Source organism: Engraulis encrasicolus, chromosome 16, assembly GCF_034702125.1.
Source record: "Engraulis encrasicolus isolate BLACKSEA-1 chromosome 16, IST_EnEncr_1.0, whole genome shotgun sequence".
In the NCBI taxonomy this organism is placed as follows: Eukaryota; Metazoa; Chordata; class Actinopteri; order Clupeiformes; family Engraulidae; genus Engraulis; species Engraulis encrasicolus.
The window spans coordinates 4,168,925-4,185,710 of NC_085872.1; the positions used below are offsets into that span (position 1 = coordinate 4,168,925).

General features: G+C 41.1%; 1 protein-coding gene across 1 annotated transcript; it reads left to right on the forward strand.

The window, feature by feature from the left end:
* The first annotated feature begins 3,169 nt into the window (after positions 1 to 3,169).
* On the forward strand, positions 3,170 to 16,739 carry LOC134464975 (calcium uniporter protein, mitochondrial-like). The gene is made up of 8 exons (XM_063218326.1): positions 3,170 to 3,463; positions 14,019 to 14,088; positions 14,579 to 14,749; positions 15,169 to 15,273; positions 15,515 to 15,675; positions 15,834 to 16,037; positions 16,303 to 16,419; positions 16,529 to 16,739. The coding sequence occupies exons 1-8, from the start codon at positions 3,353 to 3,355 to the stop codon at positions 16,583 to 16,585; spliced, it is 996 nt and encodes a 331-aa protein (XP_063074396.1). The 5' UTR covers positions 3,170 to 3,352; the 3' UTR covers positions 16,586 to 16,739.
* The last annotated feature ends 47 nt before the right edge of the window (positions 16,740 to 16,786 follow it).

Below are 16,786 nucleotides of genomic sequence, written 5' to 3' on the forward strand. Positions count from 1 at the left end.
CCTCTCCTGGACCACCAACACAACATCACTGGCGTAGAAGGCCCAACAGTGCCTCTACTTCTTGCGCAAACTGAAAAAGGCAAGTGCTACACCCTCCATCATGACAACATTCTACAGAGGAACCATCGGGAGCATCCTGACCAGCTGCATCACAGTGTGGGGAGCTGCACGGGGCAAAACACAGCGAAGTGAACACAGCGAAGAAGATCATTGGAGCGCCAGGTTCTACGACCTGCAGGCCATTTACACCATCCGGAAAGCCCTGATAACCATCAAGGACACAAGCCACCCTGCCACAAACTGTTCAGTGCCTCTGCTCCCGTACCACCAGACTAATAAACAGCTCCATACACCAAGTAATCAGGATGAACACTCTGTGACTGCACATTCTACCTGCACAAACTCAAAACACACACACACACACACAGACACACAGACACACAGACACACACACACACACACACACACACACACACACACACACACACACACACACACACACACACACACACACACACACACACACACACACACACACACACAGACACTGCTTCTGCTTATCATGCCTGTTATGCCTAAACCCAAAGGTAAATATACACACAAGCACACTTTTTTAAAGCGCTGATTCAAATGGTGTTTATCTCTATGCCCCAATACCACTTTTCGATTGTCTATAAGACAATGTAAATATTGCACATTCCAAGCTACTTCCTTATTATTTGTTAATATTTCACAATGCTACTATCTATCACTATGTCAGAAGCAGCATTGCACCGGTACAGTTCATATTTCCTTTCTCTTGCACTTTACTCTTTTGCAATGTGTAGCCTAATTGAAAGTGAAGGATAAGTTATCCCCATTTATCACTGGTCATACAACAGCTCACTGCACTACACAGTGCATACAATAATAAAAATGAAGCTGTCACATGTGTGAAGAGGGGTGACATCCACCACACCACACTGGTAGGATCTGAAATGCTTACCAAACAGAGAAATGGCCCACTCTCACATACTGTAGTCCACCATTTACGGACACCAACAGAGGTCAGTCTTGACTTGAACATGTGAGCACATTAGGACCCTAATGGAACATAAACCTATAATTGTCTTTAGAGGGGGTAGACTAAAAGCCTGTTTTTAATTTAGCACCTAATGACCCATTGCAAGTTGATAAATGGAAAAGTGTGACATATTCTGCCAAATACACTATACGGACACAGACAGCAACAACATCAAGATGAGTTTCATAGTATACAGTAGGCCTATACTGCCGTCTGAAATGCAATGCTTTATGGGGAGGCAAGAGACAGTGGTGCAATCTCCTCTGAATAGACGCCAAGTCATAGACAAATAGTTGCTGTTTGCTGACTACAATCTCTTTTGGGTCCAACTCTTAGCTAGTGAGTGATCAATCTAGCCCATGATGATTTGAGAAGGCGATGAATGGCAGGTTTCCATTTAATTAGAGTCTGCAGTACTTAACTCTGCCATAATGGGTATTTTTTGCTGAGAATAAAAATCCATCCTTCATGAATGACCATGGTGGCTGTTCTAGTTTCGCTTTCCTCCATCCAATGACAATACTTGGGAATAGCAACAAAACAACAAAACAAAACAAGCACGCGCGCGCACACACACACACACACGCACGCACGCACGCGTGCGCGCACACACACAACACACACACACACACACACACACACACACGCACGCGAAACAAAATGAACAAACAAACAAATAAAGAAATGAAATCTAAGGGTTATCTATGCGTATCATAGCATTATAAACCTTTTTGAGGCGGGGGTGTGCATTTGGATAATGAAACATTTAGAGATTGCACTGGACACACTGGAAAGCTCAACCAGTGGAAATGACCAGCAGCCAGATAGTCCGACTAGCCCACTAAATGCACACTGCAGTTGAACATACTTGCACTAAATCTAAACGGGCATTCTGCCCAGTGGGTGACTATCAAAAAAAGGGGGGAAAAACAAGGCCTGTGCGTTGTTGGTCCCTGCTCACAGCACTAATGTAGGGGAGCACGGGGCACAAACTAACGGGGGGCAAGATGTAACACGGACTTTTTTATCAAGACGGACCAATCATTTTCTGCCTACTTCTGTAAACACGATTGTTTCAGTCAACAGAAGCCTTCAGAAAAGTTTCAAATATTTTCGTTGAGATTTCATTGAGTTATTCCACAAAGTGTGTTTTAGCATTCTGAAAGTATTTTTTTTCACGACGCTTGTTTTTTGTTTAGTGAAGCAAGGGTACAAGCTACCAAAACTATTCTGATATTGCCGGATACTGTGTTTTCTTAGTTACAAAATGATACCATAATGAACGTTGTTGCTACTTCGTAGCCAGTGCTAGGTTGACAACAATCATGGGTGAGGCTAAGGGGGCAAATTGTAACATGGTAAATCTCAGTGAAATTCTCATTCTTGTCAATGGTAAAATAAAGGTGAAATAAAATTGGCACACAAATGCAAACCTATCACATTTTATTTGAAGTATGGCTCTATTTACTTAAATATTATTCATAATAAGTGTTTATAAAAGTTATTATTAAGCTATACTGTGAGATTGGATTTTGTGATTTTTAATGACTAATAAAATTAAAGCCTCTAAAGCTTATTTATTTATTTTTTTATTAGTGTCTTTGGTAAGAAAGTATCTTTAAGTATCGTAGATTTATAAACAAACACACTTGTGGTGAAATTATACTGAATTCATTGTTTTAAATACATATTTTCAGCATGTGTTACAACTAATCCTCCCCCTGTTACAACTTACACTACCTGTGGGGTAAAATGTAACATTTTACATCCTCGACAAACAGTAAAAATGTAAAGCAATGGTAGTTTTTTATAACAAACCACCAGTGCTAATATGTAACAGAGATGTGTACGTTTCATGTGTTAAAAAATAAATAATGTAACTGCCTTATATGTGAAGATATCAGCTCAAAAGCAAAAACCGTTACTTTGTGCCCCCCTCTCCCCTAGGCTACAACTAACTGAACCTCTCACAGCTAAGACCCATTTTCTCAGGTGTTATCCTATCATCACACGTTAATTTATAAGAGCTATAAAAAAGTTATCACGTAGGCCTACATTTGTTATTACTTGACCAGTAGGAGGCGCATGTAGACCTGAACAGTGAACCCGTCAGAAGAGAAGGCATCCGCTGCTTGAGCAGCAAGCACTGTGGCACAGTGCTACAGACGGCAGCATAGACGAAGCAGTCCTATAGCGTTATATGAAGTAGCCATACAGGCTATTCATGAGGAACTACCAAGTACCGAACTCTCTCCGGACCATTATGATACAACCTAGGAACTAACAGAGATGGCATCTTTGGGACTTCTCAGCAAACTGCAGGCTGGAGTTATCAGTCGCGCTTTGCCACTACGCTCTCTCTTCAAAGCGACAGCTAACCAAGTCTATTTAACAGAGAGGGTAAGCAAGTTTGCTTTACATAAAATTGTTTTTGTTTTCATCCCTGTTATTATTAGCCTAACTATAAACGGTATGAGCCAATGGGCTAACCTAAATAGTTTAGGCTACTGCATTTCTCATTACAGAGTTAGACTACTGAAAGACTACGACTCAGAGAAAACTTATAAAGTTGTTGATGTATCAATATCAATGACCGCTGAAACGATACATTGTATCATTAGTCTCTTCACTGGGGAAACTAATAGACAATGCAACATGAAGTTACATGCCTTTAAGTAACGAGTGATTTCCTCTGTTAAGCGTATTGCTCCACACCCTTCCTCCACCCACAGGCCCACAATGGAGGAATTTCGTGCTTTAATGTCGCTTAGTTTGTTTCAGTTGCCTTGTAGCCTATGCCTCGTTAGGCCTTGCCCACGGATAGACCGTGTGTAGACTATGGTTTTCATAACAACTGTTAACTGAGATGTCATAACCAACCAACAGTGATTTCATAAGTAAATGTCATTCTTGATATAGATTGGTTAATTTGGTTTTGATCAATCGCTGTGTTTCTCACATCTTAATCACTTGTTATGGGGGCATGCAGTGTTTGTAGCCCAACACTGGCTGCAAAGTTTTAGAGAAGGATGATGTTCTGTTTGGAACAAGCTGGGTTATATTAGTAGGCCTACTACAAACGAGTGTCATCATAGTGTAATGGAATTCTGAATGTAACTTCAGAAATAATTTTATGTCAGCAAGGACCCAAACACTCTCAATTGATTTTTATATGGACTTACAGGACGTTATGTGTACACTGCAGAACATTATGGAATGGTAGTCTTGGAATAGGCCTAGTGGAAGATGCTGAGTAGGCTTATAAATGTAGGCCTGAAGAGTATTGTGGCAGTGGCACCCAAAAACAAGTGCAAACTCTGAACAGAACTCAGAACAGAACTTCAAGTGTCACACCAGATTGAGTTGATTTGTTGCAAAGCTCAGACAACTAACTTGTAGGCTCATAAAATGTATCAACAGTAGGCCTGGGCGATATGGAAAAAAAAACAATTTCACGATATGGATTAGGCCTACTTTATATCACGATAACGATATATATCACGATATAGCACAATTACATACGTTTTCAGTTATTCTCCTTATTTGCGCTTTATTTTTTCATTTCGCAAAACAACCTTTCTTTCAAATGGATCTTTTCATTCTCATTTTTACAGTTACATGAACTTACACTGTGTATTGTGACAACGTGAAATGTAATTAAATGATATTCAATAGTATAAAATCGATAAAATTACTATCACGATATAAACGATATAGGAGAAAGGTCACGATATACACTTTTATATCACGATAACGATATATATCGTCATATTGGCCATCCCTAATCAACAGCAATATTTTGTACAGTGCATCTAGACGTATAGCAAGTCCCTCATCAGCATCCATGGGTGAGCCAAAAGCCACTTTGCTAAATTACCTACTGGGCATGTGCAGTCAGCCAGCAGATAGCCTTGTTTTCAGTGGACTTGACTGACTTGGGAATTGTGTGTGCTTATGGCGCTTGTCTGCCTGCTCTGTCTCTGTTTGGCAGGTGTATGAATTGATATGGTAAGGAATAAAACAACACCATGATAGGACCAAGAAAGTGTATGAATCAACAAGACTGTGTTGACATGTACACCTGACACTAGCTGACTTAGGCAGAGTTGTGGCTCATTAGAATTTATCTGAACTTGAGCCAGATCTGATGCGGTCAGCAGCTGTTTATTCCAGTGTACTCAACAGTTTTGCCCTGAGCATTTTAAACAAGAACTGCATGGATCGCAATGGGTAGTCAACATATTTCATGTCGAAAATGAATCGTTTGTATTGGAGCATGGTCCACTGGGTGTGCTACAGCATCACATAAATATCCCTACAGCAAGAGCAAATAGTCCTACCACCTACCTTCCCCCACTCTCTGGACAATAAAAGACCTGGGCATAATGGCATCATATATTTTACCTCTGCTGGACAGGATCATGAACGCAACGCACCCCTCGTAAATCACTGATGCCATTTCTTGGTTCACAGTACCTTGTCCAGTTGGATTGATAGACATTCATGCATGTGTGTAGCCTAGTTCTCATGCTTACTTTGGCTCATGAAATTTAGAAACATTGCTGTGCGAGGCTAGCCTAAACTAGCCCCACCCGCCAGCATCTAAAATTATTTTTGCCTGCGAGTGGCTCTAGTCTCGGGCAATGCCCCAATGCTCTGAAACTGGCAGAGCAATCACAACGCAGGAGATTTGTTTTGAATTTTTGGATGTAAAGGGATTTTGAGGGCGTGGCGACAAAGCGTTGGCCAATAGGCACAGACAGGGTTTGAAAAACAATGGGTTGTTCCCATCAACAGTCTTCCGATGTCTCATTGATAGGGCCAGACTAAATATTCACATTTAATATCACATTTAGTCTGGTTTGTCAGGCCAATGTGAGGCTTTATGCTGTTGTTACGAAGCAAATCACACCCACTGAGTTCTGTGTTTATTCCACATAGTGTTAGAAAATTGATACTGTAAATAAGATGCAACAGATACACAGCTATTGGTATTGTGCATCATGCATACACTAGCCTACAATATCGGAAATTCCAGTTTACAGCTGGCACCAAAAGGAACACAACAATTACCTTTTCCTTCCTTACAATTTTTTATTTTCCATTCTGAAAAAGGAAGGACCATAACGTATGCTCTATGTCAACATTTTATTTGTCATGGGCGCAGACCACACCACACCCTTCTGGGTCCCAGTTAGGGAATGGGCATTATTGTACAAGTACTGCATGCATAACAATGTGGCTAGCAGTGACTCATGATAGGGATCAGTGGAGAATCTGATATGCATTTCCATGCCGTGGTTGCAGTGTAGTGGATAAAAATAAGCACTGCTTCTCCACTTCTCCCATATTGTTTTGAATGCAGAGGGGGTGAGTCATAGCTGCCTGTCTGAGATGGTATCTGGAGGAGGCCCAATCCTGTGGCGGCCACATTAAGTTCTCATTAAGAGGATGTCACTGTGGTGATCCCTGTAACAGGTGCATCACTGCCTCCCCTGCCTTGTTAACGGGTCCATCAACAGTGATGACATACTTGTGTCTCCAAAAGTGCCACTTAAGTTCACTAGGTATTTGTACTGTAACTAAATTGTAATAAACATTGTCATTCTTTTTTGCCGTGTCTGGATGGTACAGCTGCAGAGCTGCAGATGGTTTAATATTTAATGACAAGGTAAACCAAACAGCAGTTTCTACCAGGAACTCCATGTGTAATTTTATCCAGATGCTTCCTTGGCATATTGCCAACTGTCACAGTGCGCTTTTATTATCCTCAAATAACAGTCATTTCGGTAACACTTTACTTAAAGCCAACATTATAAGCGCATTTATAACAAATTATAACGCACATTATAATTACTTACAACGTAATATGACTACACTCATAATGCTCCATGATGCTTTATATTAACAGTTATGAATAATTATGAATCTAGCCTATAATGCTTTATAAATCCAAGGGTGTCATGAGTGCTCATGACTGGCTATAAACTACAGGCTGCCTGATTGGGCTTATAGTACATTATGAGTACCTATACCCCTCTATGCACAGACCTGGATGATAAACTGTCATAAGGGCTCATACGATGCTATAATGTTTCATGTGAGATCATAAGTCGTCAATGTGTGCTCTAAGTAAAGTGAAGTTCATATGGATGCATCTATAATGCACTGTATAATGCACATCTATAATGCATCATAATGTACTGTAAGCCCCATCAGGCAGCCTGTAGTTTATATCCAGTCATGGGCACTCATAATACCCTTGGATTTGTAAAGTATTATAAACTAGATTCATGGTTATTCATTACTGTTAACATAAAGCATCATGAAACATCATCGGTGTAGTCGTAATGCGTTGTAAGTAATTATAATGTGCATTATAATTTGTTATAAATGTGCTCATAATGCGCTATAGATATGGGCTTCATAGAAAGTGTTACCGTTATGGTAATTTCTGAAGGTGCATGGTCATGACTACAGACTTAATGTGTACACTGAGGGGTGTTTAGTAAAGCTACATATTGACTGGTTGCACCAATCAACTTGATCAATATGGCACAGATGGCTCCAGCAAGACAAATAGATTAAATTCATACAGTATTCACTGTGTCGGCTTTAAACTCTTGCAGCACAGTCAGCATTAATGGCCGTTTTCCTCGTTCAGGGAGCTGCGCAACCTTCATTTGGGGTTAGTTTCTGATACATTTCTGTATAGAACAGAAGATACCACACAGAAAGTCTTGTTTCTAGGCTACAAATTTTAGTAAAGTGTAAAAGCAGAACACATCTTGCATCATCCCAAATGACACTGTGCAGTGCAGTGCAGGGAAAGAAAGCTAACTGGATACAACTCAGCATCTTCAGTCAGCACCACAGGAAGCAGATAAGTTGTCTGTTACAGGACTGTGTGTGTGTGTCTGTATGTGAGGAGGAGACACACAGTCAGAAGTAGTTTTAGAGGCCTCTAGTCTAGACTGGAGTCCAGGGTGTTTTCCCCTATGCACTATATTGTACTGTTGTTTGACAGACAGTTCTTCTGGCTATTACATTCAAACTCCTGGTTTAACAGCAAATTAGACAGGTTTTGCATGACTGCGGATGTCTGTTTTGACAAACCCTTTCCCGGGGTTATTTTCTTGGGCGAGACACTATTGTGGATATTGAGACCTGCTCTTCCACTGGCACACCCTTGTTCTGCGCATTACTTGGGCATGGTTCACCTTACCATGTTATGCAATTCTGACCGCACCCTCTTTGAAGGCCATTGGTTCAATCTAAAACAACAGCAGGATTGGAGAAGGGGACTGTGACAGATGCCCACATGCAAATTGCTTTCCGCAGGGGAGTACAGTCGAGGTGCAGTTACCGTGACGGCCTCTGTAATTTGGCCTCGACATGACATGGCCATATTTCATCCGGTGTGTGGAACCATGCGGTGGCAAGGGTGGCCGTGGGTAGACTTATCACACCGGCTGATTCCCTTCTTAACCCCCCGGGCCGAATCAGCAGGCTGAGGATATATCCTCTTGTCAGGCCTGCCTGCCTGCACCGTGGCGCTGACACTGTGGCATGGAGCCGTAATGAACAGCCAGCCTGCAGCAGGTTGGACTGGAGGCGCATGAGCGGGTCAGCCACGGCTGTATTTCAGTGATGACAGCACCCATAACGGCTCACAAGGCAGGAGGCCACTGGACTCAATAAATGAGTCTCTTTCTCTCTGTGTGTGTGTGTGTGTGTGTGTGTGTGTGTGTGTGTGTGTGTGTGTGTGTGTGTGTGTGTGTGTGTGTGTGTGTGAGAGAGAGAGAGAAAGAGCGAGAGAGAGAGAAAAGTGGAATGAAGGTGTGTGTGATGGCTATCATCGGCTCTATAGACTCTATCACTGTCAGTCTGGTGCGTGTGGCTGGAATACAAAAACAAATTCTGAGAACAAACTAGCATACAAAGTGTGTACTGGAACTAACGTGACACTGACGTTATGATGACAATTATTGCAAAGGGTCCTTTGTCAAAAGACTTGGACCTATTTGTCCATAGTTTTTAGAAGCACAAACTGATTTTATTGAGATTGACTAAAGAGTCTCCACATGATGTGAATGAAATCAGTTACTGTATGTGCGCTCATGTATTTTGCTTATCTTCTGATCATAACTATGCAAATAACACATTCACATGTTTTTTTCAGACCGTTACCTGAAAGGTTTTCCATTATCCCCTAGGAAAGCACACTTAAAGTAGAAATGAACTCAACTGTAGTTTGTTAGGCCTGAGGAGTCTGCTTTTTATTAAGGCCTTAGTGTCAACATCAGCAATATCATTGAACTCCACATGAGGTGTTTTATGGCATATGCCCTTCAGTGAGTTGTGAAATGATATGGCCTTTGGCAAGCAGTGGAATTGCCTGGCATTGCAGTCTCATGGCAACCTGGTCTCCTGCTTCACTCAGTTTGCACGTTCCCCATTACCATCCTGATGGTGTGTGACACGGCACACAAACATAAACAAATGAGCAAACAAATGCACAAACGAATGTGTGCACGCACACAGACACGCACATACAGTAAGGCACACAACCTAATGAGAAAACAACAAACATTATCTCTCTTCCATTCTCCAATTGCTGCACACAAATTGCTTCAGCAAATACTTTCTCAATTTAATCACTGTGTATAAATTCAACTAGCAATGTTAACTACTTCCGTAGAGGATGGCAGAATAGTAAACATCTACGTTTCTTGACGGAATGCATGCAAAGGACAGTACATGCCAGACAGAACAGAATCGCATCTTAAAACATTTAAAAGCATCAGGAATTACCTAATCAACATGCTTAAAGGATAACTCCAGCCAATTTCAACATGCAGTTGTAATGCTCACACTACCCTGGACATGTCAGTACCTGAGATTTTTTGTTTTTTTCTTCAGCCTTTTCCGAGATCCTGGTCATTGTAATGAGGGCAGGTGTTTGTTTACATTTCAAAAAAACATCTTTATTTATTTCCAAAAACTTCCAAAAGGTTATGCAACATCAGCAGACAACTAGCAAACAGTGATACGTTTTGGGGAAATATTTGGAGTTGGCCTATGTTAAGATTTTTTTTAAATGTAAACAAAATCTGCCCGAATTAGAATAGCTGATATGTCGGAAAGGGCTGAGCCATAAAATGCAGCATTACCTAGTACTGACAAGTCAAGGGTAGCGTGGGCAATACAACAACATATTGAAATTGGCAGGAGTGCTCCTTTAAGCATTACTTTCCTCAAGGTTGAGCCAATGAATAGCAGCTCATCCATTGGTCTGAACATAATTCTTGGTGTTTTAAACACCATGACCCTACACAACATCAATATAGTTAGCCTAATGTAAATTCAAGACAAAAAGTTATGTCAATTTCAGTTACACTGAATTTAAATATAAAGTTCAGTTGGAAAGAATTACAAAGAATTGTGGCATGCTATTTACGCTGTATTTAGGTAGAGTGTGGACTTGAATCATTTACCATAGGAAAGATCATCACTAGTACTGTTAAAATTAACTAAACATGAGCTCTCTTTCCACCTCCATGTTGTTGCTAGTAAATACATGTATAGTACACTGTAAACACATTTACCCAGTATCTGCTATGTATCTTGTGTCTAATATGTGGGAAATCCTCTAAGTTCTTGTCTAATGATCACAGACCATTTTGTTTTTGCAAGTAACTTTAGGTAACACAGAAAAGGGGTTAATGTGTCCAACTGGCTGAAATTTATAATCCAAAAGTACCTTAGGTCGTCCCTTTCTGCTCATGCTTAATTACAGTAGATAATTTATCCCTGCCATAAAGATAATGAGCTTCGACTGCAGGTTTCCTCTGGTTAAGGGGTTGTTCAAATCCCCTGCACTCTCAGAACATCAGTCTACATGATGGATAGGCGCTTTGGTCTTTACCACTGTATTGATCAAATGACCTCCTGGGCAAAGGATGAGGAAATAGGATTGGCTCTGTGTCATTGTGACACAGGGGGAGGAGAGCAATCACCTGTCAAATTCGGTTACTACAGTCATTGGATCCAACTTGTAATTTATGGTATGCAGAGACCAAACAAATTGTCCTGTTAGAAAAATTGATCAGTTCTACTATCAGTGACTGCTAAGCTTGAAAACAAATTATACCCAGGCCCAGAAGTCATTGAGCCTCTATTTTTAATCGAACTGCTTATGCATAAAGTAGCACATCACTTTATCAATAGGACTTAAACACATTATAGGAGAACCCTCAGAATCTTCAACACACCAACTTAACACATCTCTTGTTTGATTAGGCTCTATTTTGTTGTTACATTAGTTTGTTAAGATGTGCTAAACGTGTTATTCACTGCAATGAAAATTCAGGGACTGGCTTGTGAAATCAAATGGATACACAAAAGACATATGCCCTGTAATGTTTTTATTGTCATTTACCAATATATGCATCTAGTGAGATTTTCATTGTAGTATTTTTTACAACATCCATCGCCATCTAATTTTAATATTCACATCTTTGACAAATTCATAGTCTTCTCCATGGATAATCTAACAGTTCCGCGCAACATTTCAGATACCTAGCAAAATGTTATATGTCTCCCAAAACTGTTAATTTATGTTTTAAGTCATTAAGCCTTTCCCATATAAGTAGTCAGTACCTAGCAGTCGTAGAGAATATCACTCCAAAACAGTTAGCCCATGTGTCAAAAGTAAATTCCTGTCATATCAGTGCATTGTCACTTTGGCACTGGTGATTCTCAATTGGTGGGCCCTGAAGGTATTCCAAGTGGGCCTTGAAATCATTTTCTAAAAATCAAAATAACATTTCTGTGTATAGAGTAGAGAATCATTTATTAATCTCTAGGGAAATTAAGCTATGAGCCTATAATACAGAATACACAAGACATTACATTACATTACATTACATTGCATTTGGCAGACGCTGTATAACCAAAGCGACTTTCAAAAGAGGACATAATCAAGCCAACATCACAAGCAAATACAAAGTGCACAGGAGATATACAGAACAACAAGTGCAGTTGCAAAGAGGGGTTAGTTGTTTTTTTTTTTTAATATAAGGAGTAAATAACGAGTACACACACACACAAACACACTCACAACTAAACTAGACTAAACTAAACATCATGTCAGGAGTCTGCCCTGGGGCAAGGCCAGTTCAAGCATTAGTCTAGTAGATTCTCTCGAAAGAGGAATGTCTTTAGTTGTTTCTTGAAAGCTGCAAGAGATGTGCTCAGTCTTGCTGCCTCTGGGAGACTGTTCCACCACTTGGGTACCACAACTGAGAACAATCTTGACTGGGAGTACCTAGAGCGACTGGATGGCAGAGCCAGACGGCTTGTGCTGGATGAGCGCAGTTCTCTTCCAGTAACATAAGGCGTTAGTAGGTCCTTCAGATAAGCTGGGGCCGTTCCTGTGATGGTTTTGTAGGCAAGGGTCAATGCCTTGTGCTTGATCCGGGCGGCGATCGGTAACCAGTGCAACTCAATAAATAGAGGAGTAACATGGGTCCTTTTGGGTTGATTGAAAATCAACCGTGCCGCCGCATTCTGGATCATCTGCAGAGGCTTTAGCGCACAAGCAGGTAGACCTGTCATGAGTGAGTTGCAGTAGTCAACGCGGGACAGGACCGTGGCCTGGACCAGTCGTTGGTAGAATATTGTGTCAGCACAGGTCTGATATTCCGTACGTTGGACATCTGGATTCGACAGGTCCGGGTGACTGAGTTGATGTAGTTGGAGCATGACAGCTCATCATCAATCATGACGCCGAGGTTTTTGGCGACTTTGTTTGGGGTCACGATGGTGGAGCCTATCTTGAGGTTGATGTTGTGACTGAGCGACTCTTTAGCTGGGATCACCAGGAGCTCTGTCTTGGCCAGGTTCAGCTGTAGGTGGTGGTCCTTCATCCATGTTGACAAGTCGGACATTACAGACATTACACATATAGTTCACTCTTACATACATTCTGTTGCTTTATATTGCTGACTGTTAACTATTTATTTGAGCAGTATTGTTTAATTAGTCAGAAGAGGGCCCCAGACATTTGTGTGCATTTCCAGTGGGAGCCGAGTTGGAGAGGGCCTTTGGAGGGATATGAGCATGTATGCCTACAGATGATCCATGCAGTTGTGCTGAACTATCCAGGTTATTTTGGCAAAAGCACTAAATGAAAGAAAATGTCAAAGCAATTGAGGGATTTACTTTTGAAACATAAATGATCAGTTTTGGGAGACATATAACATTTTGCCATTTCTCTGAAATGATCAGAACTGTAAGAGTGTTTGGCCAAATGACCTTAAAGGTACACTGTGAGATTTTTTTTTTAATTCTAAGAATTCATTATGACAGGAAAAATTTCACTTTTCTTACATGAAAAGGGGGATCTTCTCCATGGTTCGCCATTTTGAATTCCCAGAAATAGCCATTTTTAGCTGCAAATGACTGTACTTGGGCCACACTAGAAAATATTAGCCTATTACGTAGTAAACTTTAATGAAAGTATGAAATTTGGCAATAGGCAGCCCAGTTTCAATGAGCAGCATAGTTGCAGTACCTTTTTTGACCATTTCCTACACAGTGTCCCTTTAAGCCTATAGTTGAATGAATGTCATGAGAAAGCCATTTCAGTCTCAAGAAATGAACCAAACCAATGGATGGCAAATGATTGTGGGCAGAGTAGGTATCGCAACTATGCTGCTCATTGCAACTATACTGCCCAATCCCAAATGTGATATTTTCATCTCTTACTTTAAAAGGAAGTCATGAGGACGTTCTCTTTTCTCACATGAAAACAATTCTGAGCTGTCAAATAGGGCTTAGCATGCATCCCTGTGAAGTAGAGCCACAGCTTTTCAAACATGGCGTAGGGTATCTTGTTGTGGAATGTACGGAAGAGGAACAGTCATTTTTTTTTCATCTGTTTTTGTTTAAGACCCAGCCCAACGTGCACCAGTGGAGATGGCATCCAGTCGCCTTCTGCAGCTCTCTAGCTCCCTCCAATGGTACAGCTGCCACACAACATCATACTCACACACACTGGGTGCATCCCAATATGTGTCCTTGCCTCCTCCACTTGTGCTTGTCTCCTCGTCCCTCCTCCTGGCCCCTCCTCCGTGGAGAAAACGATAAAGTTTCCCAGCTGTCAGCCTCGCCACAACAACTTTTGAGGGACTGTTTTTCATTCACCATCCCAATTGCAAATGAGAAAAAGACTTTACAATTGAGCTTTTGCAAGATATTGAAATATAATGCTGTTGTCAGTGATGTCATCATGACGAGAAGCAAGTGGAGGAGGCAAGTGGAGGAGGCAAGGTCACATATTGGGATGCACCCACTGCTTAGCTGCAGACCATTTCATTCTGCATGAGATTTTACAGTGCCCCCCAGTGGATTAGTGAAACATAAACTGCAGCCTGAATTTGTTAAATAACTGATCTGCTAAGCCAGTTGGGCTACCATAATGAATCTTTGTTATTCTTAACTGGTCTGTAGATGTGGCTGTGCACTACAAACATGGGCGGCCTTCGTTGGCCTTGCCACTGCCCTCTAGGAGAGAGGAGTGTCTCTTCTTCCTGAGGCCCATGCTCATGACTGTTGGGGACTTCATAGAGGACCTCCAGAGAGAGGACCCTGGCATCACAGCAGCATCTGTGCTTACAGAAGGTAGGCCTATGTGTACACGTGCTGTGCTTTACTAAAAGAAAGAAGGTGGGATGGAAAAAAAATAGCCTAACTGTAGTGCTGTGTACTACATCTGCTCAGTACAAGATTGCAGGGAATGAAGTCTCAACATGCAATCTCGTGTGTGGGGCTATATTGAAAGTAACTGAAATTGCCCTCAATACTCAACCCATGTTGTGTTTTATAGCCATGTAGCCTAAACATTTTACACAGAGTTCCCAGAGATATACAGTATAGGAACAGCTGCTGTAATGCAATGCTGGATGATTGCCTTCTTAACAGAGAACAAATAAGATGTTGGTCTAACAGGCTACAGCAGATGTCTTTTGTAGTAGGGCTTATGAGAGGGCACAAGTTTTGGCTGACATCGATGAAGTACACCTCTGTTGTTCTGCTTACAGAAGGGGAGAAGGTTGCATTCACCACCTCTGTTAGCACACTGCTTAACAACAATTTCAAACTGGTCATCAACGACACCGTCTACAACGTGAGTTCAGCACAAGAAGGTACAGTGGCCTTGTAATAATGCACAGTATGCACTAATGCAGTATTAACATTTCATAGTAAACACACATTTCTATTTTCATCATTTCAGAGCTTGTAGTTGTGGTCTAGTGAAATGTACAAATAGGCTACTAATAAATGCTTCGATATTTAATTTTGGGTGCACAGAATGATCTCTAAAACAAATAACCAGATTTAAGACATGGCTTATGAATATTGTGTAATAATGTCAATGATTTGAAGAGACGGCCAGTCAGGAGCATGCCATGGGCATGGAGGATGTGCAGCAGGTGGTGCACCTGCTGCACACAGCCCTCCACCTCCCTAGTCACCACATCCTGAAAGAACGGGAACTACTGGAGAAACTGGACGGCCTCAAGCAGGAACTTACTCCAATGGAAAAGGTGCTTTTTCAAACTACCTACAGGCATACGTTGTTTGGTGTGACAGTTTCTGTTATGATTAACAGTATTAGTTGGTATTGTGCTGCATTGTATTGCTTTAAAACAGACATACTGTATGTAATTGCAATATAATTCTTCAATATCTTCCTGAATTCCAGCTGAAGGCTCAACTAGTTAAGAGGGCAGAGAATAGCTCCTCCCGGGCGATATGGGGGGGCCTGGCTTTGCTCTCGGTGCAGGGTGGAGCTCTGGCCTGGCTCACCTGGTGGGTCTACTCCTGGGATGTCATGGAACCTGTTACCTACTTCATCACCTATTCTACCAGCATTGGAATTTTTGCCTATTACGTACTCACAAAACAGGTGCTGGGCCATTTATGGACAATACTCTTATAACAGACTTATATCAACTTTAATGATAAAAAAACATGCTCATGATGAATGAGTGAAATGATGGCAATTTAAGGAAGTGAAGTGACACTGTTTTGCTTGACAAGGCTTTTTTGTTTTCTTATGTACTGATTATGATACAAGCCATGAGTCGTTTGCCAACTGTCTTTGGTTTTAATCATATCAAGGCCTGTTTGGAAACCGTGATTTAACAGAACCCTTCTGCACTGATTTTCAGGACTATGTGTATCCAGATGCAAAAGATAGACAGTTCTTAAATTATTTCCACAAAAGTGCCAAGAAAGCCAACTTCAATGTGGAAAGATACAATCAGTTAAAAGATGAACTGGCTGAGGTAAAAAAAAAAAAAAGGCAGTTTGTCTTTGTTTCTATTTTTAATAATACATTATTTTATGGAATGCGTTTAAGGAAATGCTAATTTTCATTAACATGTACTTTCAAAGGTGGAGGAGGACTTGAAACGCCTGAGGAATCCAAATCAACCGCAGCTGCCCCCCTGAACAAATTCAGCCCCAAAACTGAATCAAAATGGATTGCCTCTTTAACCATCATACCGGTGCCTTTTTATATCATCTTAAGCATTTAAACACTCCAACAGAGCAACATTTCCAAGTGCATTTCAAGAATTTGAAATAAAGGTCATGAAGAAGTGTTTTCTAGTGTTACGGGTATCAGTTCACAGACTAGAATGCAAGCTGTAT